General features: G+C 49.9%; 1 protein-coding gene across 2 annotated transcripts in view; it reads right to left on the reverse strand.

Moving 5' to 3' along the window:
• Nucleotides 1-6,469: 6,469 nt before the first annotated feature.
• Nucleotides 6,470-22,938, reverse strand: part of LOC144133559 (xaa-Arg dipeptidase-like) — a 36,888-nt gene continuing 20,419 nt past the window's right edge. Inside the window, exons 1-6 of one of the 2 annotated variants that reach the window (XM_077666734.1) lie at nucleotides 18,967-19,976; nucleotides 18,136-18,281; nucleotides 15,600-15,749; nucleotides 12,384-12,525; nucleotides 7,905-8,147; nucleotides 6,470-6,816 (exon numbers count right to left, since the gene is read on the reverse strand). In XM_077666734.1, coding sequence (XP_077522860.1) covers nucleotides 6,494-6,816; nucleotides 7,905-8,147; nucleotides 12,384-12,525; nucleotides 15,600-15,749; nucleotides 18,136-18,281; nucleotides 18,967-19,198 — 1,236 coding nt within the window. In that variant the 5' untranslated portion in view covers nucleotides 19,199-19,976 and the 3' untranslated portion in view covers nucleotides 6,470-6,493. Of the gene's footprint in view, nucleotides 6,817-7,904; nucleotides 8,148-12,383; nucleotides 12,526-15,599; nucleotides 15,750-18,135; nucleotides 18,282-18,966; nucleotides 19,977-22,938 lie in introns of those variants that run through there. The other variant, XM_077666735.1, reaches the window with a different exon arrangement.

Genomic DNA, 22,938 nt, shown 5'->3' on the forward strand with positions numbered 1-22,938 from the left:
AGCCCTTTGTGATGCCTGTGTGAAAAGAGGGCGAAAACTGCGTCAAAACCACTTTTTATCACGCGGATATTGAACCCAGCGTTTTATCCATCGACTGGCGTTCAGATGCGATGGGAGCAAGACATTCAAATTTTGTTGACGATGATCGTAGTTAGGGGATGGGCCCAGAGTCCAAGCCTTCTGCCAACCTTCGGGCGATGACAAGGAGAGCTTCCTGGTTGGCCAGGCTTGCGCTCCTCAGCTTCATCTTCCACAGCTCCAGGGCCGCATTACGCGGCTTTTAATGGTAGGGTTTTTGGGGACATCTGTTCATGTGATATGTGTTATTGTGTCGCCGTATCATGGTCTTCGTACAGACTTGGATTCAGGGGATGTAAGTTATATGAAGACCACACTTAAACAAGATGTTCAGTTCAAGCAGCAAAAGTTCAGTGGAAACAAAATGGTATTTTCATGTGACACTTGTTAAAAAAAATGGCGGTGGTTTGGCTCTGGTTAAACCTGGAGTGACGCGATAGCTACAGCGGGCCGAGTGGAACTTGCTCAGTTGAATTGCAAAGTAAGTCTTTCTCCGCTCCGTTTCCTGTGGCAGCTCGGTTTCGGCGCGCCGCGCCGGCGGCAGCAGCAGCTGCTCCGAACCACGTGGTTGCTCACGTGACCCCGTGGCGGTGGCGGCACTGCCACGCCGTGGCTGCGCCGCCACCGTCAGGTGCCGTCGCCACTCTGAAGGCTCGAAATGCTACCGTAATGTAGCTATCGCTACAATATAATAAACCATCCTATTGCTTAATTATATTGGAATGGTGCCGAATGTCATCATTTGATTGGTATTCAAATCATGGAGAGGCTGCCAGGCTTTCAATCATATAAATATTCGGTAATATTTGCCACTGATGGTGGACTACTATTTGGGCGCGGATGCAGCCGCAGCGCAAAGGTGTGCCAGCCGGGAATCACTGAATGTCACTCTTACATATCAGTGCGTCTCAGTGGGCGGCAGGAAGAAAGGGTTGAACGAAGGGCAGGAATCTGCGAGTTGCGAAACTTTGTCAAAGCGGAGAATACTTGTCTGCCCTTTAGGACGATTGGCGAGCTACTGGGGTGCGGACGGAGCCAGCGCGAAGAGTTGCGCCGTATCTTTGGCAGCGATGCATGCCGCGTAAGAAACGGAGTGTAGAAGAAAATATTCACAAGGCGTTACGGGCGATGTTTTCTTATCCAGCTCGTAGCTTCGCCAGTGCAGGCCGGAACGGGGGATGATAGTTCCTTTAGACACGGCAGATACCTTTCGCAGTGCGGCACAGACATTAAAATGCCGACCGCTGTTACGTCGGTGGACACTCCCTATCCCGAAATTCTTAAGAAATATGGTTTCCTCTCGCGTGACAGAACGATAAGGCTAATCGTCGCCGGCGATAAACAAAGAACGTATCCATGGGACAGAGATAAAAAAAAACGTTTCAAGACAATACGTCGAGTGTCGAAATGAGTGGAAAGGAAAGAATGTAATATCCCCTGGGTTCAGCTACTTGCCGGAGCGAATAGTATCTATGTTGTTCTTTAAGCGAGCACTGGCTGGCCTCAAAAGCAGCTCTCTAAGCATTGGCTCAAAGTTCACTGGGAACCTCGGCACGGTCGCGAGCTCAGCCTGCAACGCAATGCTAATAGAAGTGACCACACCAGCGCGCTTGCGTGTCCCTTCTTGTGGGCTGATGTAAAATAGTTTTTGTCGCAATTTTTTTTTTTTTTGAAATTGCAGTACTGTTAAGAGTCGTGCCTCCAAATTTAAAAACCGCAGTTCGTTTTGCGCTTTCGCCCCGCTTTTCAAACAAGCGTCATGCGAGTGATACCAGGCCTGTTTTAAAGAGATTCTAATGGGCAATACTATAGGTCAGGCTAAACTGACAGGTTAGCGCCGTGTGATAGCAAATATCTCATTTTTGTCGGAAACATTATAAGACAGGATACTGCGTAAATGCCATGTCCACGTGGATCAGAACCGCTGCCACTGGTGACGTATGCACGCACTTTGCCCACGAACGCTATTTCGCCGTCAGTGGGCAATTACCGTCAAAATAAGAGGTAAGCAGCGCGGCGAGCGCAGCCACGAATGCGAAGAGGCTCACACCTAAAGCAGCGCAGTAAAGACGAGGTGGTGGTGGTAAAACTTTATCGGATGCACTGGGGCGGGTTTTATAGCAGAGTAGGGTTTCACCGCTCCCGCGCCTGGGTGATTAGACAGTTTTAGCTGTGCGTACGCAAGTGCTTGCGTACGCAAAGAGCTACGGCGCTGCGTGCGTTACGCTGTCCGCTCCGAAGTATAGTTTTAGCTGACCGTGCCGTAGCGTCCCTCAGGCGCACGTGGCGCCATCTAGTGACAAGAAGTCAAACCACATCAACGCTCGGTTGAAGAAAATTTCATCCGTGAGTACTGATAACTACTGTGAGTGCATTGGGAGCCTTTTTTGTTCCAAGAAGAAAAACTATGCAAACCGAAGAAAATGCAAGATCTGGCTAAAAGTTAGAAAACTGCTTCGCCAGGTGTCGTTGCTACGAGGAAAACACACTGAATATAGTTAGTCAGAAGTACTTGTATTTGGGCGTGTTGGTTCATATCTTTTCAGGAGGACACAGGGGCGCAACAAAAACACACGGACATAGAAGTAGACAGGGACGAGCGCTTACATAGAAGTAGACAGGGACGAGCGCTTACTAGTAAGCGCTCGTCCCTGTCTACTTCTATGTCCGTGTGTTTTTGTTGCGCCCCTGTGTCCTCCTGAAAAGAATATAGTTAGGCCTAGGAGCTTGAAGATCGCCAAATTATCTGAAAAACATGGGCTAGTTATCGCTTATACCGCTACGTGTGGGCAAGATTAGGCGAAATAAAAGCGAACCGCTACCATTTTAGCGAGCTATTGCCAGTGCTGTGGCATGTTGCAAGTTGCGCGTCCGCGCCATAAGTGTCGCCACGGTCGGAACGATTGCAGCGATCCTGGTATCTGGCAGCAAACGCGGCTGGAGTCAATGACACAACGCGTCTGCGCCGCCAGTGCCGCCGCGGGCAACGCTGCAGCGCAGTGGCAGCAGACGACAGCGACCGGCGCAAGCATAGCGAGCAAAGTTTTGAGCAATTTATGTTTTTACCGCCAACTCCCAGGCACCGCCACCGTCGCATTTCAAAATCGTCCCCATTGGCTCTACGGGAATGTCACACCCTTGCTATTGCGTCGGAGAATCCAGCGGCGACATGTATTTATTCCGAAGCGGGCGAGCAGGGCGCCGCCATCTTGTCAAAGTTAGCGTACTCAAGCCACGCAAGCGCCGCAACGCAAACTCCGCTGGCTAGCGTACGCAAGGCTACCGTACGCAAGACTCAAGGCTTGCGCTTGCGTTCTGCGCATGCGCACTACCGTCCCCGCAAACTCCTCGCGTACGCTAACTCTTTGCGTACGCACAGCTAAAACTGTCTATTAGTTCTCATTCCGGTACACCATTGGCGGTAGCCGCTGTCCGCGCTCTTTGGGCCAGAGCCCTCTGGGACTCCAGGTCCAAGCAGCCGGACAAGGTCGCCTCCCAGCCCTCTCTCGTTGGCTGATTTACCCTCTATATTTACGGATTTTTTTGGCAGGCCCATACCATATGATATGCGTCTGCCCACATCTCACAAAATTTACAGTACCCCGAAAAATTCGGGTCTATGTGTTTTAAAATCGCAGGGTTTAGAAACGACCCCGTTTGCAGCCTTCTGAGGTGTCGTTCCTCAGTTCTATCCAGGCCCTTGGCGGGCTCTGGGAACTTCCACCTACTGAGCTGTAATGTTCGCACATGTGGTAAGCGCGGATTCGCTACAGGAGTCCCGACAGAGTCTAGGATTTCAGCTGAACTCCGGGGGAGAGACGCTCGGGTGGCTGTGTGAGCAGCCTCGTTCCCTTCTATTCCCTGCAGTGTACAGGCACCCATACCAATTGTTTTGTTCCCTGCATTGAGCTCTGTTTTGCGTTTGCTAAAATTCTGCTGGAAAGCGGTGCTATTCTTCCTCTTATATAATTTCGATAGGCGTGTTCAGAACCATAAATTATGTGCGTGGTGTCGGAGTGAGTGGCTGCAAGCGCTATCTAACTTTCCTCTCCCTCGTCTGATTAACACACAAGGGAGAGAAAAAATCTGTCGCGTCACATTCTGTGCACGCAGGGTCCCTGTGGCCGTCATACACAGCAACCTCAGATCCTCTCAACGGCATTCAAGTGTTCTGCTGCAATTGATAGGTGGCCACTGAAGCTGTTTTATTCTAGCCGGCTACTTTGTTCAGGCTGCGGGCGTTCTGAAACCGTCTCTTTCTCTTATGTTGAATTCCAATGGCAGATCCGGATCACGTTTTTCTGCTCTGTTGGGAGAAATCGTATTCCAATGGCAAAATGTGAGTTCGAGTTGTATGTTCCAATGGCAAATAGTGATCAGACGCCGATCCCGGATCGCTCCGTGGAGCAGCGATATTTGCTCCGCCGAAATCGGCAGATTTGACCGGAACCCCGCGCGACGTTTTACTTTCCCGCGTCTGCTTCCGGTCATGACCGGCTGCATCCTTCCTATCGTCGCTACGCGGTGATCCGGGCACGTACAAGCAGTATTTTTGACTTTTTTTTAAATTGAATTCTCCCAAATGTATCTTTTTTTCGTTTTGTTCGCGTCCGCACAAGTTAAAACAAAAAAAATTCTTAACAGGATGTCAGTTCCATCGCGGTCAATTCTTTGTGACCGCTTTTTAGACCAAAATCGTTGACTTGTTTGAACCTCCCGCGCTTTCTGACATCAGACGACGCGTACTCTCTAAGCCTAGCAGCTCTGTAAATAAGGAAGCAATCTGAAAATTTGGCGCGTTTCATCACTAGAATTTTGTGGTGCGGGCATCATCACAGAAAGCGAAAGCTTCGTGTGCCTTTTGTTTGCCGTGAACGTGAGAGACAGAGTGGCGGCAAGGACGAATCGCTGGTGAAGCGAGAGACCGCGCTTCGATGGGCGCCGCCATGTTGCCTGAACTTGGAGCTATTACTGCGCTGAAGTGCCCCCGCGGGAGCGCATGCATTCCATTGGCAAAATGGGAGGGAGTGATCTCCGCCTGAACTACGCGCTCCGTTTGTGATCCTGCGGAGCGCTCTCGATCTGCCATTGGAATTCAACATTAGTACGCCATCATGCCGATGCGAATGCACGGACGTCATCCACGTGCGAGGTACGATGCGAGTGCATGTTTTCTGAGCAGTGGAAAGGCGGATATGGATATAAGCTGCAGAATATCTGACAAGTACCGCATGCACGTCTCATTTGGCTCATTATAATAAAAAAAGTTTCCCAGCATCCCGCATGCAGCACGAGAGGCTCCGGCACGCAAGGCGGGATTCTAGCGCAGGTCACTTGCTCGCTCTCTACGGCGAAGTGTGTGCCGCGACCAGCGCCCGTAGCCTCAACGATTCGGTTTTTTTTTTTAATATAGGTGCGAACCGTAACTTGTGCTTTTATTATCGTGGTCCCGGCCACTAAATTAGCCACGTGCACGTAGAGTGGACCAGATGTGCGGGCAGTGCAAAAAGCGGGATCTGCGGCGGAGCAAAGGCGGCGTGAAGTCGGAAATGTCGACTGCTGGTAGGGGGAACTGGGATAGAGTTACTGCCCTTTTGGGCTGTGTCCGAGCAGACGACACTTCAGTGGTCGCGAATCTTCGACGTCGTTTGCTCGTTTTTCGCTTGCTTCTTTTTTATATAGGCACTATTTTCTTCAGTGAACTTCAGACGGATATGCAGTAAATTGAGAAATATATGCCGCGCTTCGGGCTGCTCTAGAATAGCCCACCAACGCCATTTACTCCATGCCAGCGTCCCTACAAGCAGTCGACACTTCTGGTTTCACGCCACCACTCGCGCTTTTTTTTACAACGCCTACTTCTAGTTCACTGCACACCCGCAGTTGAGGCTACGGGCGCTGGTCGCGGCACACACTTCGCCCTAGGGAGCGAGCGAATGAACGGCGCTAAAATCCCGCCTTGCGTGCCGGAGCCTCTCGTGCTGCATGCGGGATGCTGGGAAACTTTTTTTATTTTAATGAGCCACATGAGACGTGCATGCGGTACTTGTCAGATATTCTTCAGCTTATCTCCATATCCGCCTTTCCACTGCTCAGAAAACATGCACTCGCATCGTGCCTCGCACGTGGACGACGTCCGTGCATTCGCGTCGGCATGTGGAGTACTAAGAGAAACAGACTGCGGTTTCAGAACGCCCGCAGCCTGAACAAAGTAGCCGGCTAGCACAAAACAGCTTCAGTGGCCACCTATCAATTGCAGCAGAACACCTGAATGCCGTTGTGGAAGTAAATGCTGGCATGAGCGTGTTCACCCGATTGTCATCCGTCACAGCATACGTCACAGAAAGGCTGCATTGTAGAATACTGCCATACAGACCGAACGAAGCACGGATAAAGTCAAGAACAGCGTTTTAATTCACGGCAATTGGTTCTTCCCGCCGCGCTGTTCCAGGCGTGCTTTTTTCCACTCGGCAAACTCCGCCTTCGCTTGGGACACCAGCGCCGGGTCGGTGAAGAGGTCGAGTGCCGTGAGCGCCAGCGTCTTGGCAGTGCGCAGCGTCGGCGCCTGGGCCTCGGCCGAGTTGGAGGCCTCGGCGAACGCCGGCGTGTGGATCATGCCATCGGTCCGGATCCCGAACATCGGGTGGATGGTGGGCACCTCGTAAGAAACATTGCCGACGTCCGTGGATGCCCCGCATGACTCCATGCTTGACAGGTCGGCGTCGGTGAACTCGATGCCTGCATCGCCAGCAGCGCGGAAACGTCGAGCCACAAGCTTGTCAGAATCACTGTTACCAACCAGTGATACAATGGGTACAAGGTTTCTCCTGTTCTGGCGCTCGGCCAATTGAGGGTGAAATGCTTGGGAAATGGGTCTTTGACCGCACATTGAGAAGTCGAAAATACCCTGTGTCATGGCGCTCTTTGGCCATAGATGCCCTTGCGCCATAATAACCCATAATCATCATCATCTGTTAACCCTTGTTAGTCAAGTGCAATAAGAGGTTTTCCTAATTCTTGAGTCGTTTCCTCTGCAATATATATCGGTCAACAGATGGCGGAAAAGGCAGCTTTCCCAGCAGGAAATATCAGCGCAGTTGGTGCATTTTCAAAATCACCTACAAAGTAGAGCAGAACGCTGAAAAATTTGGTGTAGCGACATAATCAGGAAAGCTTTGCGCAAATTAACACAAGACGGGAGGGAGAAACACGCACACAGACACGAGCGCGAACTTGCAGCTGTATTTTTCGGAACCGATGCACCGTCTTAAGAAGCAGAAATGGCGCAAGAGTGCAATATCCAGAGCAACCCGTGTGGGAAAAAAAAAAGACAGCGAGCACATAAGTACAGCAAACATTGCATCAATTATAAGCACAGGCAAAGTCATACCAGACTCAGCGGAATTGCCTAGAAACCAGGAACAACAAAAGCGAGTTATCTACGGCGAAGAAAATCAAGTTCCTTTTTGAGAAGGGCTACCGATGCCTCTCGTCCCGTATCCCGTATCTCGTCCCGTCAGGCCTCGGAGTATGCCTTGCCCTAGCGTGGGCGAACATTCGCTCGTGACTTTGCTGGTGAGTCGGACGACCTCGATTCCTCAGCGTATTTTGTTGCTAGCGGGCGTTATTGTTGTTGTAGCAATAAATGCCTGTTTGTGTCAGCCAGAGTGTCGTCCCTTTGTTCCCTCAGAGCAAGGCCCGCCGTGGTCGACGAGCGCTCGGTAGCGTACGCGACCACGGGGTGGGGTCCGGGAGGCTTTGAACAGTGTCAGCCGCGGTTAAGCGGGGAGAACGCATTTATCCCCTAATTCAACCCAAAAACGTACCCAGGGCTTGTCCGTGCTTCCTGTAGGCCTTCACCAAGGCCAGGTTGTGGATCCCGTCCTTGTACGCGTTGCTCTTCTCCACCGTCATTGTGCAACCCGTGGCCTGGGCCGCAGCCGCGAAGCAACCCTCGACTTTGGAGACCAACTCGTTCAGCTCGTCGATTGTCTGCGCTCGAACGCCATACGCGACCTTGGTCGAGCATGGGATGACGTTGGGATAGCTTCCCGATTCCGTGATGATGCCTGCAACGGGTGGCTCTGGGTTAATGGGTTTATGGGGGTTCAACGTCCCAAAGCGACTCAGGCTATGAGCGGCGCCGTACTGAAGGGCTCCGGAAATTTCGACCAACTGGGAATCTTTAACGTGCACTGACATCGCACATTACACGGGCCTCTAGAATTTCGCCTCCATCGAATGCAACGGGTGGAATAATGCGCCGCACGTTTAAATTACCATAAACGAACACATCTCATGCAACTGCTAGTCAAAATTTTACTGGTTTTTCGTCATTCCGGCTAGCATTTTAATGCACTGTATTCAAAACAGACTGCCATCGCCATATGTCCATTCCCATGAAATGGTGTTCGTCGTGGCTCACAGATTTTTGTGGTATCACTAATCTACCTCACACTGAAGCCTGGCAGAGACCACAAGAATCCAGAAAACCTACGCTCAACAGCTTTAACCTCAACAATATGCAAACTGAACGAAAGGATGCAATTCAACTTGGCCGTCACCCGTGTAGCAGAAGCGCTCGAACAAGGCACCTATGCCCGCATCGCCATGTACGCAGATGCTATCACTATGAGGACGGAAGCGCTGTTCTACCCACACGAAGAGAGCACGCAGAGTGAATTGCAAGCAGCTATCATCAGCCTCACTGACAGCTTAGACGCAACTGATCAGCATCGACGGAAAGATTGCCACTAAGGCCAAAAAAAAAAACAGATCACCTGCATGCACATTGGCGACCATGACATCACATCTGCCAACGGTCAAACCAAGATCTTGGGGGCACAGATGACGACCTACAGTAGCCCTCGGTAACGGATTCGTGCGGTCAAGCGGAACTGGTCTCCCATGTTGCACATGGTCGGGAGAACAAGTACTGCGTAGCACGGCCAGTGCTGTGGCATGTTGCAAGTTGCGCGTCCGCGCCGTAAGTGTCGCCACGGTCGGAACGATTGCAGCGATCCTGGTATCTGGCGGCTCATGTGTTCTAGGTTTCCATAATGGAATTTATTAATTTTGATTTTTAGAACGATTGTCACTGATATTGCAATGCCCAAGATGCCTAAAATCACTTTTGTACATCGATTGTCACTACTGATGTTTCCTTTAATAAACTGTTCTTTGGAGAAAACTATTTACGTTTTTGGTACTCGAGCGAGCGCCCTAAGCAGCTGCTAATCAGCCGCGCTGGCCGCGCCGCTCGCCACCATGCACCGTGCTGCCTCAACAGACACATCGAAATGCAAAAGCGGGTAAGCAGATGTCGTAAGTACTTAGGAAATCAAGCGGGAATGCAGCGCGGGAGCAGCAAGTCACCAGTATTTACGAAGCTTGCATCGAGCTAGCGGCCGCCAGCACCACGAACGCGCGAGCAACCGCCCGCAACCAGCCGGGTAAACAAACGCCGCCATATTGGATTTTTCTGGATTGGCTTGGCTGAGCTTGTTTCAAAAAGTTTTGAGCAATTTATGCCTTTACCGCCAACTCCCAGGCACCGCCACCGTCGCATTTCAAAATCGTCCCCATTGGCTCTACGGGAATGTCACACCCTTGGCACGGCAGAAACACTCGCTAGAGCGGTCGGAAGGATTTGGTTTGCCGAAACACACGAGGAACGAAGAGCTGCTTAGGCTGGTAACCATGCGACGCATCATCAAAGAAGCGAACGAACGAACGTGATCCCGACTGGAAACACGAGACAAGGGAAGCAGATCATAGCACGGGTCAACTGCATCACGGCGGCACCAGAGCAACGGGAATGACATATCACTTCCCTGGGAGACGCCGGTGATCGCACGAAGGCCACAGCGACCTATGAGTAGGCAAGTTTTATTGCGAAAGCACTACTTGCTACGGTTCAACAAAAAATCTTGTGTGGAGCCTCGGAATCGTTCGGGTAAGCTCGGACTATAGTTCAGAGCAGCAGCGTCGCGCAAGTTGCAGCTCGGGTAAGTTCCGCGGAGCGTTGCGCCAGCTGTAATGAGAGGGCGACCTTGGAATCCTCAAGGTGCCTTGCTTTCGCACCTTTCAAACAAGAGGTGCTTTTGTACCCCTTGCTCTCGCATGTTTACTTGGTTTAACTACGATGAAAGTATATATAACACGTCTTTGAAAAAAGAACAGAACTGATGCGACAGCTGAACACAAAACATCTGGTCGAAAGCTGCCAGTATAAACGAAACAGTTGGCCTGTGCGCCAGTACCGCAACTCAAGCCAGCACAGACGCCCGAAGACCCAATCCTACACGCGGATATTGCTTGCCACATGGGGAGCAGTCAACACCATTACGACACCCATAGCGTGTATTGCGGAACGGAGAAATTACTTCACTCATTCGCAGTGACGGCGGAGCTGACAGCACCAACAACAGAGTACGCGGTGGCCAGGGACATCAGGAAGAGATTGAAAAGCGCGGGGGAACAAAGAGAAGATTATAGGGGCACCGGGTTACACTGGCACGGACGACCCGTGTGCCAGCCAGTCTTCCGAGACAGCACTGCTGTCACCAAAAGTAGCTGTCAACTGACTCGAGAAATTATCGAAGCTGAAATGATGCATTGCTGAGTGGATTCCTCGACGATCGTTCTTACTCGCATGTAACTGTCGCACTTGCGCCACCGCATGAATATCCCCCTTGGTGCGCATGCGTGGCGTTGGCAATCATATCTGTACTTATATTCCGTTCAGAGCTTCTAAGTAAACTGTTTTAAGTCAGCGCTCGACAACCCCATTTATTTGCTTTCATCGAGTATTCTGGTGCGCTGTACGCTTACGTCACGAATTATGGAGGAGACTTCTGTTCATCAATCTTAATTTTTTGCGACTTTGATTATATTCAGTGCATATTTGTATTGTGCCTTTCAGTTTAAACTCCGTTTTGCAATCAACTCTGATATAATTGCACACTGTTATTGCGAAGGGCGTTTCTCATTGCTGTTCTGCCAATTTGCACCTGCTGTCTTGCTGTGTAATTCGTGCGCCTTTGTAACGTCCCGGCCAGGACGCGACGGTGTTTCAAACAGGTAAACGATGGTCCACAATCCTTAGTAACGCATCTCTGCATTTTACCGCCATACACACAGTAATTTTCCGACGCGCTTTGGAAGCAAGGCGGTAACAGCTGAATATTAGCGGCGGAACCCTGTCGTACGGGAAGAAAACTAGACTGAGCCAGATGTTAGTCGAGACTGAGGACTGTGTTTCAGTACTGCACCTGTTTTCTATTATTTTACCTTTTCTATCACAACCGACTCTGATTTTAATTTTTACCGCACGTTTCGATGAACTCGCCCAACTGATATTGTGGTGTCATTAGAGAGGCTTCAAATGCCGGCATACGCCAATGAATTGAGCCGCTGCCTTCTATGTGAAAGGTGCGGGGTTCGATACCCAGAGCTCCTCGGTACCCATCTGTTTGGCATTCGCTGCAACCTTGCTCATGGACTGGAGGTCTGCTTCTCTAGGGTAAAATGCGTCACCTCTGAATATATGTATCACTTCAAGAGCGATGTCACAGTATTCAGGCGTCGTTCCGTTTCCATGCCCACAAATATACACAACTCGGGAATATGGACGGATGAAGTGAACAGGACACGACCGTTTTTGTTGCAAGTGATCCTAACTTACGTCAAATAAAAATCGAAAACGAAAGCCGATTCCCGCACAGCGAAAAAAAAAAAGAATGATAAAGGACACAGGAATAAAAACAATATCGAGTAAACGGTAATAATACATTACATTACGGCCTGAAGGGTACAAAAAGACTCTTTTTCTACATAAGTCGATGAAAACGTAATCATCTGGCGCGGCATCCAAGCAGGCCAGCTTTTCTTTTCTTAATCTCTTCTGGCTTTTAATTTCTCTTTGCCTGTTATTCCTGTCTTTTTTTCGTGTGCGCGGTTAATCTTTCATTGCCTAAGTGCAGCTCACTTTGTGTTCTACGGATAGCAGTTGGAAGAAGTGCTACCTACTCTTCACCTCATCTGTTTTTTGCCCCTCAAATTTTATTAGAACAACCGGCCCACTCCGCACCATAAAATCACGGCATATCTATCTCTCGCTCCCGATACCTTACGCCCAAAACGTAACCTTACCTTAAAGTAATCTATGATGGAATTCATAAAGCTAGTCGCATGCAGGAACACCTTGCGGTTGGCCGCCCCCTCGTGCGCGAGTAAGCCACGACGCTCCATCTTTTACCATCTCTGCTTAGAGGCCCCTTCAGAAACCTGCCGTATACACGGACCGTGTATTCGGCTCTCGGGCTTCAGCTGCTGTCGAAGCAGCGACACGTTGACGTAGGAGGCCACGGCAGCGTCCATGGCGTTCACTCCCTCCCAGGGGGACGCGGCGGCGTGTGTCGCCCTGCCCTCGAAGTGCACGGTCATCTGCGGGACGGACGAACGCAGACAAGCGCGCGTTATTCACTGTTCAATGCAGAGTGCGTTCAAGGGCTTCTTTCTTAGGTTTTGTGCCAGAAGTTGTGGGGGAAAAAAGGCGAAAAGGGGTCTGCGCTTGGAGGCATCATAATAAATGAAACCAATACACCAAATGTATCTTAATTGCACTTCTCGTAATGGTTAATGTAATCGCCATACAAAGATGCAATATTATATTCCTAATTGCAGTTGCACTGCTCTGGCAGGTTGATATCGTAATAGTGAAAATAAACGTCTGACCCGTGATTAGACGACTCATCCGTCATCACCATCAAGGGCACTCTGAGTTGAGGTTGAGTTGAGGTGCTGAATGCTACAGGTGGGGTTAGTCTTGCTTTATCTGCCGGTAATTGCTCCACCGTAGCGTCCCTTCTATATTAACAATGTCCTAAAGCCTGTCGCATCTACCCCGCTATGCGCACAGTCTCTTATAATAGCACACATTCTCTCGCGCAGTCACCATCTATGCGCACAATCAATCCACATAGTCCACATCACAGTCCACTCCAGAAGTCAACATCTATGCACATATTCAGTCACAGTAGAACATAGGCCATTGTAGTGCCACAATCCATACACACATTCACTCACAGTATAACATAGTCCACTCCGGAACACACCATCTACGCACACATTCAATCACAGTAGGCCATAGTCCGTTCCTGCTGTCACCATTTAGAAACAAGATCCGTGTCCTGCAGAAATGTTAAAAGAAGGCGTGCAGCCTCCCTTCTGCATGTCTGGTTTCCACTCGGGTAGACAATATCCTGAACTGTGCTGTGACGGGTTCGTGTCTTCTTGAAGGAAGCGAACATCACATGCCTTTCCGCGTTGTACTCTGGGCAGCACATAATATAATGTTCGATATCACCGCACACACCACATAAAGAGCACAGCGGAGACGATGCTATGCCGGTCTTATGCATCCATGCAGGAGTGCGAGCAGAGGCCGTGCGAATTCAATGTAGAAGGGTCGCCTGAGATCTTCTCAGTCCCTTGGTCACACATGGCCTGTGGGACGCACTCCACAGGGTACTGAAGTGATCGAGCACCGTTTTCCATCTTGAGGTACTTTTTTTGATGGAATCCTTGAGAGAGCTTTATGGGCGAGATTGTCTGCCACCTCATTACCGTTGACTCCTATGTAAGAGGCCACCCATTGGAAATGTACAGTAAAGCCTCTGCTGTGCAGATTCTGCACCATGCGCAGAGAGCTTATAGACAAGGCGTCAGTAGGGAATCCGCGCTCTAACCTCTGAAGGGCAGATTTTGAATCAGTTAGGATGACACAGAAGTTAGGGTCTTGTCCGGCAGGGGCATTCTGGAGCGGATAGATTCAACAGGAGAGCAGCAGTGGCGAATCAGACAGGAAGATTTTATGCAATGCACCGGAACCTTGAACGCCGTTCACGTCGGAGGAAAAGACAAGTTCATCCCCGGAAGAGGCGGTTGCCCTCTTAAAAACAGTGATCGGGGCACAAGTCGGTGAGAGGATTATTTATCTCGCTCTTGAGCGTCCCTCTTCCCCGCTCTCGTGCTACTTCCGCACCCCCCAACGGAGAAGGCCTAAGATGAAGGTACTCAGAGAAATAGAAACAGTTTCGTCAGACCAGCGTGGTGGGTTGAAACAAACGTATTTTCTGAAAATGGACAGCCACTTTAAAAGAGAGCACGTCTCGCACTTCAGAACAAACACACCTGAGCAAATTTGGCTGACAAGGCGATATATATACTGACTACCTGGATCTCCTTTCGCAGCAACGTCTTGCGCTGAAGATTTTTGCCGAACGAGCTTTGTCCCCTCAAATCCTGCTTTGGTCAATCCCGTGGAACCTGGACACACAACGCTTCCCGTTTCCACGGCTGGCACCGCGTGCGCGCTGTGCTAACCGCGGTAATTTAGAATGGCCGTCGGAAATATAGCTGATGTGAACGCAGCAAGCATTTTATAGGTAAGATTTCGCAGATAGGATGAAAACTCGGCCATGATAACAATTAGGTCTACGCAGAATCTCTCGGGACTCTGTAGTTTTCTCAAAACTACAACAAAAGATGGCGTTAGTTGGCGCTGAGGCCCTAGGGTTTAGAGATAACAATCGTAGCGTTAATTAATATGCGGTGTAAGTTAGCAAAAAGCGATTGGAATATTGTTGGCTCAAAAACAGAGTGGTGACATAAGGTTAGAAGTGTAGGAAAACGTATTTAAAGAAAATGCAGAATTTGAATAATGTAAAACGCAGTTAAACAAGAAAAACCGAGCATGGCGGCCACTGCCTCCAACTCATTTCAAAGGGGACGTTTCCATACTCCGTCAATCCAGTAAAGTGATCGGGACTGTCCAGGAAAGCTGAGCATGCCATATCTACGGGTTTCCACCTTGCGTCTCAGCAAAATAATAATATTAATAATAATTGGTTTTTTGGGAAAAGGAAATGGCGCAGTATCTGTCTCATATATCGTTGGACACCTGAACCGCACCGCAAGGGAAGGGATAAAGGAGGGAGTGAAAGAAAGGAAGAATGAGGTGCCGTAGTGGAGGGCTCCGGAATAATTTCGACCACCTAGGGATCTTTAACGTGCACTGACATCGAACAGCACACGGGCGCCTTAGCGTTTTTCCTCCATAAAAACGCAGCCGCCGCGGTCGGGTTCGAACCCGGGAACTCCGGATCAGTAGTCGAGCGCCCTAACCACTGATCCGGAGTTCCCGGGTTCGAACCCGACCGGGCGGCTGCGTTTTTATGGAGGAAAAACGCTAAGGCGCCCGTGTGCTGTTCGATGTCAGTGCACGTTAAAGACCCCCAGGTGGTCGAAATGATTCCGGAGCCCTACACTACGGCACCTCATTCTTCCTTTCTTTCACTCCCTCCTTGAACACGCAATTAATTAAAGCCCAGACTCTACAAACTATCTCCGGTGACAATGGGCAATGGAGAATTTCATGCTCCCTTACACGAAGGAAGACGGAAAAGTTGAAGAAGTGCCACCCCCTGGCAGTGATGGTGTCATGCTCTGAGACAAACCTGTTGCATGGCGTTGACAGCCAGTCGCAGCGTGTCCTGGCGCATCGGGTGCGCCATCAAGGCGGCGTCGATGTCGCTGAAGGCCCCCTTTTGCACGAGCAACTCCTTGCCACCGAAGCTCTCTTCGGCCGGGGTGCCTAACACGATGAGCTGCAAGTTAAAGGTGGTGCAGTGTGGTAAAAAATGACCGAACTGCACTGTAGCAAAGCAAGCTTTCTTTACGTCTGGATGTGGCGAAAATTCATGAATACATTCGTCCTTTTGCAGCTGTATCCCTCATCGTAAGTACATTCGAAGAGGGCAACCGACTCTTCCGGCACGAATAATGTCACCGTGTATGAGCAACAGTTACTAAGAAATGAGATGAAGTTCAAAATTTGTGTGAACCTCGATAACCTCCATAACCTCGTGCGCATTGGCCTTCTTACAAATACCGTATCATGGATCCTAGCCTATCTTCGTCATAAGCAGGAGTTCGTAGAAATTCACAGATGTTCTTCGGGTATCCGTCGACCAGCTTCGGGTGAACCGCAAGGCAGCGTATTAGGACCTCTTTTACATCTTGTCTCTAATAATGTTATAACAGAAGAAATCACCGATGATGTGCATGTTAATTTATTTGCAGATGGCTGTGCCATTTTTAGATAAATACCTTCCATGCAATGGTCACAAAAGTTAGCGAAGATCAGTTATCGCTGTTTCCGATTGGTGTAAATTTTGGTATATGGCAATAAATGTGCACGAAACAGTTTTTCTCCGAACAAAAACAAAACAAAAAGGAAACCATTATATTTTTGTTTAGTGCTTAACGTCACAGCAGTAACTGATGTATAAAAACAAATTTTAAGTATCTCATTTCTTAAGACATTTTCTTGGTGAGACGTTATTTCTGATACGCGTTCAGCAGCTTTCCACAAGTTATGATTCTTCAATAGGAATCTTAAGAACGCCTGCGTAAATACCAAGATAATATAACGCTTTTGTGCGATCGAAATCGGAATATTCGGTGCCCGTCTGAAACTTTCATACCAAAAAGGAAATTATGATATCGTAATAGTAGTCGTAAGTGGTTTATTGAAATAGTAATAAAAAGAAAGGAGATATTTTTGCTGGCCCCGGCATCTGTCATCTGTACTGAATCACCTGAACTGGGTCAGCGGAAATAAAGGATAGCAGGCAGAATGAAGAAATGAAATGAAAGAGGTGAGAGAACTAGGAGAGAATGGGGATGGGGGGGGGGGGGGAGGTAATATACACAAAACCTATTTACACAATAACAAATATGTACAGGCAAGAAATAGGAGCGTAACAAAGGAAACATCCGCGGTGGTTCAGTGGTTAGCGCGCTCGCCTACTAATGCAGAGAGTACCTGGGTTCCAACCCGAACGCGGCGACCGCGCTTCGATGGAGCCGAAACGCTAAGGCCCCCGTGTGCTGTGCGATGTCAATGCACGTTAAATATCCCCAGGTGGTCGAAATTATTCCGGAGACCTCCACTACGCGTTACCCCTTTCTTCCTTTGTTCTTTCACTCCTTCTTTTATCCCTTCCCTTATGGCGCGGTTCGTGTGTTCGCCGATATGCGAGATAGATACTGCTTCATTTTCTTTCCTCAAAAACCAGTTTTCAATTTTCACTTTCCTTACAAGCCAATTGTCAATTTTCAGTACCCGTGGTCAGTGGTTATGGTGGTCCGCTGCTAACCCAACAGACGCGTAATCCCGGCCGCGGCGGTCGAATTTTGGAGGCGAAATTCTAGAGGTCCCTGTGCTGTGCGATGTCAGTGCAGGTTAAAGATCCCCAGGTGGTCGCAATTTCCGGAGCCCTTCACTACGGCACCTCTCGCTCTCTTCTTTGAAACCCAACTTCCTCCCTTTACTGACAGCGCGGTTGAGGTGGCCACCCAGAATTGAGACAGTTACAACGCCATTTCTTTTCCCCAAACTTAGGCAAACGTTTAACCAGTGTAAACCTGAGTAACGAAAGCGAAAGCTTGAAAGTTAAACCTGGTAAAGGTTGGCTAGACTTGGTTGTTGCTTGGTGGTAACGAATGACGTTTAGCCAAGGTTTACCAGGTTTAACTTGGCAACTTCTCAGACGCAGAGCTCACCAGACGTCTCGCCTGGATCATCCATGACGACTGCTGCCGTTAAATTGTCAAGAGCTGTTACAACCCGTTGGTGCCGGCTGAGAGCCAGCGGAGGCTATCTAGACAGAGCTAGCGCTAGACTCCGGCGTAACTGTGGTTGAATGACGTCATAGTTGTCACGTGACTAGACAGAGCCCAGCGCTCGGTTTCGGGGGCGGCTGAGTGACGTCACAGCTGTTACGTGGTTTCTCCTCGGCTCAAGGTTAAACTCGTGCACACGGCGAAGAAGCTACGGAGGGGAGTAGTAACAGCTTTCGCTTTTTAAAACTACAGACACTGACACCTCCCTTCCACCGCGCAGCGTTCAACTGCTTACTGCCAATGGAATAGCCCAAGACCTCTCTCTCTCACATTGCGTGCAGCTATGCGGTAGTCTTGGCTACGCACCTTGCCCCGTGCAGCTGGGCTCCTTTTCATGGCTTCCTTTGCGGCGAGAGCGGCGCCGACGGAGGCTTCGGCGATCAGGTTGTGGCCACACGCGTGGCCGATGCCCGGCAGCGCGTCGTACTCCGCCATCAGAGCGACCGTAGGACCTGTATGCATGCAGCGGAGGTAATTCGCGTCATTTGCGGCCCCTGCTGCAGTTAAGAGGCGTGATTTTCGTTTATTTTTGTTTGTTTCTTTGGAACATAATACGAGCCCAATAAAGGCCTCTAAGACTAAACAGGATTTTGCGCAGCAAAGGGGAGACTTAAGCTCCGCCTTAGTACCGGAATAACGCGATTGTGTTAATGAGTACATGCAGCGGACTGGGGTAGGTGCTCTTTGCGTATCCCATCGCAGCATACACGGCCTTATTGCCCACTTTACGTTAACATGCTGCGGGCAGCCCTCGTTCACCTCCTCTCCTGGAGCAGTGCTGCACTGCCCCGTCATGTGGCTGTTTCAAACACCGGTGAGGGTTGAGAGACCCAATAATTTATTCCACCTGCCACGGTGAGCAGTTTCCCCAGAATCCGAATGGAAGGTTGTCACCTGCCAAAATGGGCAAGTTGTGATGGCTATGTCGCAGGTGGGTCCTCTGCTTTTCTTCTCCTGGAACCTTCGTTAACGCAGCCGCCGACGACGACAACAACGCGCTTTACGGTAAACGGGACCCTTAACGCTGCCGCGTTACAAAGTATGCTCCAGCTACAGCCCCTCTCTTTTCCTCATACCCCCCTCCTCGTCACCGCGTCCTAAGCGAGCCAAGAAGCCAAACTATCCAGAGTGTCTCACCGTCGGCTCCCCCTGGAGCGACGAACTCCGCCCTGAACGCGGTGTCCAAGACGTAGTTTCTCCGCACCTCGAAGCCCCGCTGCTCCAGGAACTCGCAGAGCGCGTCGTGGGCCTTGACCTCCTGGAGGGCCAACTCCGGATGCTCCCAGAGGAAGCGACTCAGCTTCCAGAGCTCCTCGGCGTGGCTCTCCACCACACTGTCCACCAGGGCAGTGAGATCCTCGACAGACATGACCGATCAACTTATGCAGGTAAGAAAATGTGAGGAAAGAGCTGGTCCGGATGGTCAACAGCCCAGTTCGAAGGCCTCTTGGAAACCGTTCGGAGAGACCTGCGTGCCCAGTTGCGCCGCGTACGAAAACACGTTCTGCGTTGTCGGTGGCTCGCTCCCTTTGCCGGGTTGGTCTGACTGAAGCGCGTGTCCCTCCGTGGTTATTGCTGAGATTCTGTCTGCTCTACACAACAGCCTGAGCAGTTTTTCTTTTTTCAGTTGTCAGCTGCGTACTGATTTTGTCTGTACGCTCAGAGAGGCATGCTAGCCAGTCTAGCAGTAAAAATAGAGCGTTACGTTCCCCAGCGTTGCTCAGCTGACAAACGGCCTCGAGTAGCGCAGCTGTGTTGCCGGTGTAATGCGGCCAAACTCATTTTTGCCGAGCTGCAGAGGTACGACAGACCCGGCCTGTATGGGTTTCCTGCAGTCACATGCTTTGAACCCAGTGCACAAACTTTGTGGTTACGCTATGCGACTACCATACCCAGCCCTGAGAAGCGCTGCGTTTCTTCTCTGCGACGAAATAAATTCGTATCATACAGCTGTTTAATCTGCAATCAAGTGCACCGGTGCTCAAGGTGACCACAATCTCAACCTCTGAAATAATCATTATTTGGTCAAAAGCAGTAAATGGTCAACTCGCATTGATCTCCGCGTGCAAAGCTTTCTCTTCTTTTTCTTAAATGAAGGAATCACCATTGAAATGTATTTGCTATGTTTTTCTGCTGGACGTACAGCCGCACAAAGTGCAAAGTGCGAAAATGTGCTCGAAATGAGGTAGGGGAAGCTGGTAAAAATCCACGACCATTTGATTTAATAGAACCCACCTTCAATGCAAACGTACAACGATGAGAAAAATATTAGCGCCGTCAATCCGGCCCGTGGCAACAATTGCAAACTATCCACACAATTCAAAATAAATTACGCACAACATGAGCCTCAATCTCTGTCCCAAGAGGGGATCACGCTGAAAATAATGTTTTCTTTGTAATACGCATAGCCTCCTGCAGTATGCTGCATTTTGTTCTGCGTTGGCGAGACAACGAATCGAACCATCTGCTTGACATGCGAGGTCTGGGCCCGAACCATACTTCCGTACGTCGAGTGGGGTGAGACAAGCAGTTGTCTCAAGGTTGCCAGGTTTGGCAGTGTGGCGCTGGCTTTTGCACATTTGGGACTTGAAGGAGCGTAGACAGCAAGCTTCTGGTGTGTATTTTCTTCTTTCTACTGGTGCGTGATACATTGCCATGCACGCATCACCCCGTTGTGTTCGCCTATGAAAGATAAATAATTTATAATGAAATTTATTTGCTCGCCTCTTTCGGTTCCGTCTTCAACTGCCGAGGGATGGATATGAGGTCAGCGGTCAGTGTAAGTAACGTGAGACAAGAAAACAACTGGAGTACAATGGCTGCTTCTTCACTCGTTGTGATTAAGGCCCTTCAGGCAGGCTGACTTTAGCTTGGAGTCAATTAAAATGACGAAGCAGCTATTACATCGCAGTTTACTCCATGCCTCACGTGGCATATACCACCGTTGAAGTCATTGCCATCACTCAGCTGTTGAATGCGAAACCAAGATGTGAGAGAAAAAAATCAATTATAAATTATTTACTGGCCGTAAGCGAAAATCACATATTTGTCCATCTATAGTAATGTCTTACGCATCATTACACACATGAACACACCCAACCAAAAATTTTGCGTCTATTCCCCTTTAAAGGGCAACTTCAGGAATTTTTGTTAACATTATGTGGTGATATTCACGTCAAATTCTTTAAAGTCTCCTCTATTCAGTACAAAATATAGTTTTTCATAATGCCGTGCAGAAGTATTTTAAAAAGCAGAAACCAGGAAACCGAGACCGGAACTGGGTTTCGGCCAAACTATGACATCGTGGATACCGTCCCAAAACTTTTCGTGTGCGCATTGATTGGCTAAACTAGCAACTGTAAGCGACAGCCTGAGCCATAATTTATCAGAAGTTTCGAAATGCAAGCGCGACAGTTTGTCCTTCAGTAACCGCACAGAAAATATCAATGAGCATGCCAAACTGACGTCGCACAGACAGGTTGCCTGTAGAAATCGCCCCGATTGAACCTATGAAATGTAAAATCTTAAAATTCATTTGCGCTAGAATATGACGTCACCTAGCCCTACAATTTGGCCCAAATGACCAAAAAGATCCGGAGAACGTACCCTGAAAGTTTCAGTAATATCCGTGGAGGTGCAAAGAACGCCGGAGTCGTTCTTTAATGGACGAGAGAAGCTTGTTCTTGTAGACGACAACAGCCTGAATAACTAGCCATTTCGTGATAGGGAGTGAGTATTGGCATAATTAGGTTGCATTGATCGATCCCAACTCCAAACGGAGCAGCTGCCACTGGAGCCTTGCCGGAGCCGTGGCCTTGCCGTCCTGGGGCCGCTGACCGGCACATGCAACCGGCCGATGAGCCGTCCGCAGCACGAAGGACGCTGCGATCATCCAGGCTACAGACCGGCCTGTGGACGCAGTGAATGGTTCCTCGGAGCACTGTCGGGAGCCTCGTCAGGAGCAGCAGGCGAGGACGTCGATGAGTGGTTGACCCACTATTAACGGGTGAGTCGCTAGATAACCGATAGACAACTCCCTCACAGTCTGGGAACGCTTCGTTACCGAATTGCGGCGATGTATTGGCCTCGCGCGACGAAAGCGAGCCCAACAAACATTCCCACAAGAGGCTCAGTTACCGGGATAAACTCGCACAACCTACGTAGAGGAGGTCTCTCAAGTTATGTGAAACAAGGAATGCTCATATGAGACAGGAGGATAAATAGGGAAGGGCATTGCAGACTACGTTTGCAATTTTCTGATCGCAAAAGATCACCTGGAGCCATCTGACATCGGAGGCACGTCCGCACATTCGAGACAATGAAGACGCGTCGGATTACGCCCAGATTTGGGCGGCTGGTCAACGTATCAGCTGTGGCCAGCGTAGAAGAGAGCTTGATGGAACCGCCATCGAGTGTCCGACAAATAGTTCGCGAGGAACTCCTGCGGTTCGAGCCCCATTCGCGGTGTCCACCATCTGTGCCCTCCGACGTTCCTGTTTCTGCAGTTCAGTGAATGCCGACCACAGTGGCACCTTGCTCGGCTGACTTCCGATTGCACCAAGATCCAGATTGTGAGTGCCACTCACGAACGCGTGTCCGTTCTTTCTGGCGGTCCGAAGACGTGATCGGGCACCCATTGCATCCTGCCTCAGCGGAGTCTTCGAGGGAACAAGGTCTCCGTCGCACTGCTCTGGACCGCCACCACTGCGGCATCGAGGGTCACATCGCTCGCTACTGCCGTCCAACGACCCGCTACTAGAGGCCACTCAACCCTGCTTCGCCAAGTAATGATGCTTACGACTCTCATTGGCCCTCGACCCCGAGCGATTAACCCCGGACCGACGGACAACGCTCTCGCATTTCCCACTGAAGTTGATCGCCTCCGCCTGGTTCCTTCGCCACCGCGGCCACGTTCCCCATCGTCTTCGCCGGGAAACTAGTCAGCGCGGCCGCTGGAGGTGAGGCCGCCGGGAGACTGCGCGCTGCCTATAGAAATTCCTCCATCGGCTGTTATGCTAAACAACATGGTTCATGTGCTTGTAGATGGAGCGCCCACAATGGCTTGAGTGGATACGGGTGCAACTATCTCTATTATGAGCAGTTTATCGT

Source organism: Amblyomma americanum, chromosome 5 (genome assembly GCF_052857255.1).
Source record: "Amblyomma americanum isolate KBUSLIRL-KWMA chromosome 5, ASM5285725v1, whole genome shotgun sequence".
Classification (NCBI taxonomy): Eukaryota; Metazoa; Arthropoda; class Arachnida; order Ixodida; family Ixodidae; genus Amblyomma; species Amblyomma americanum.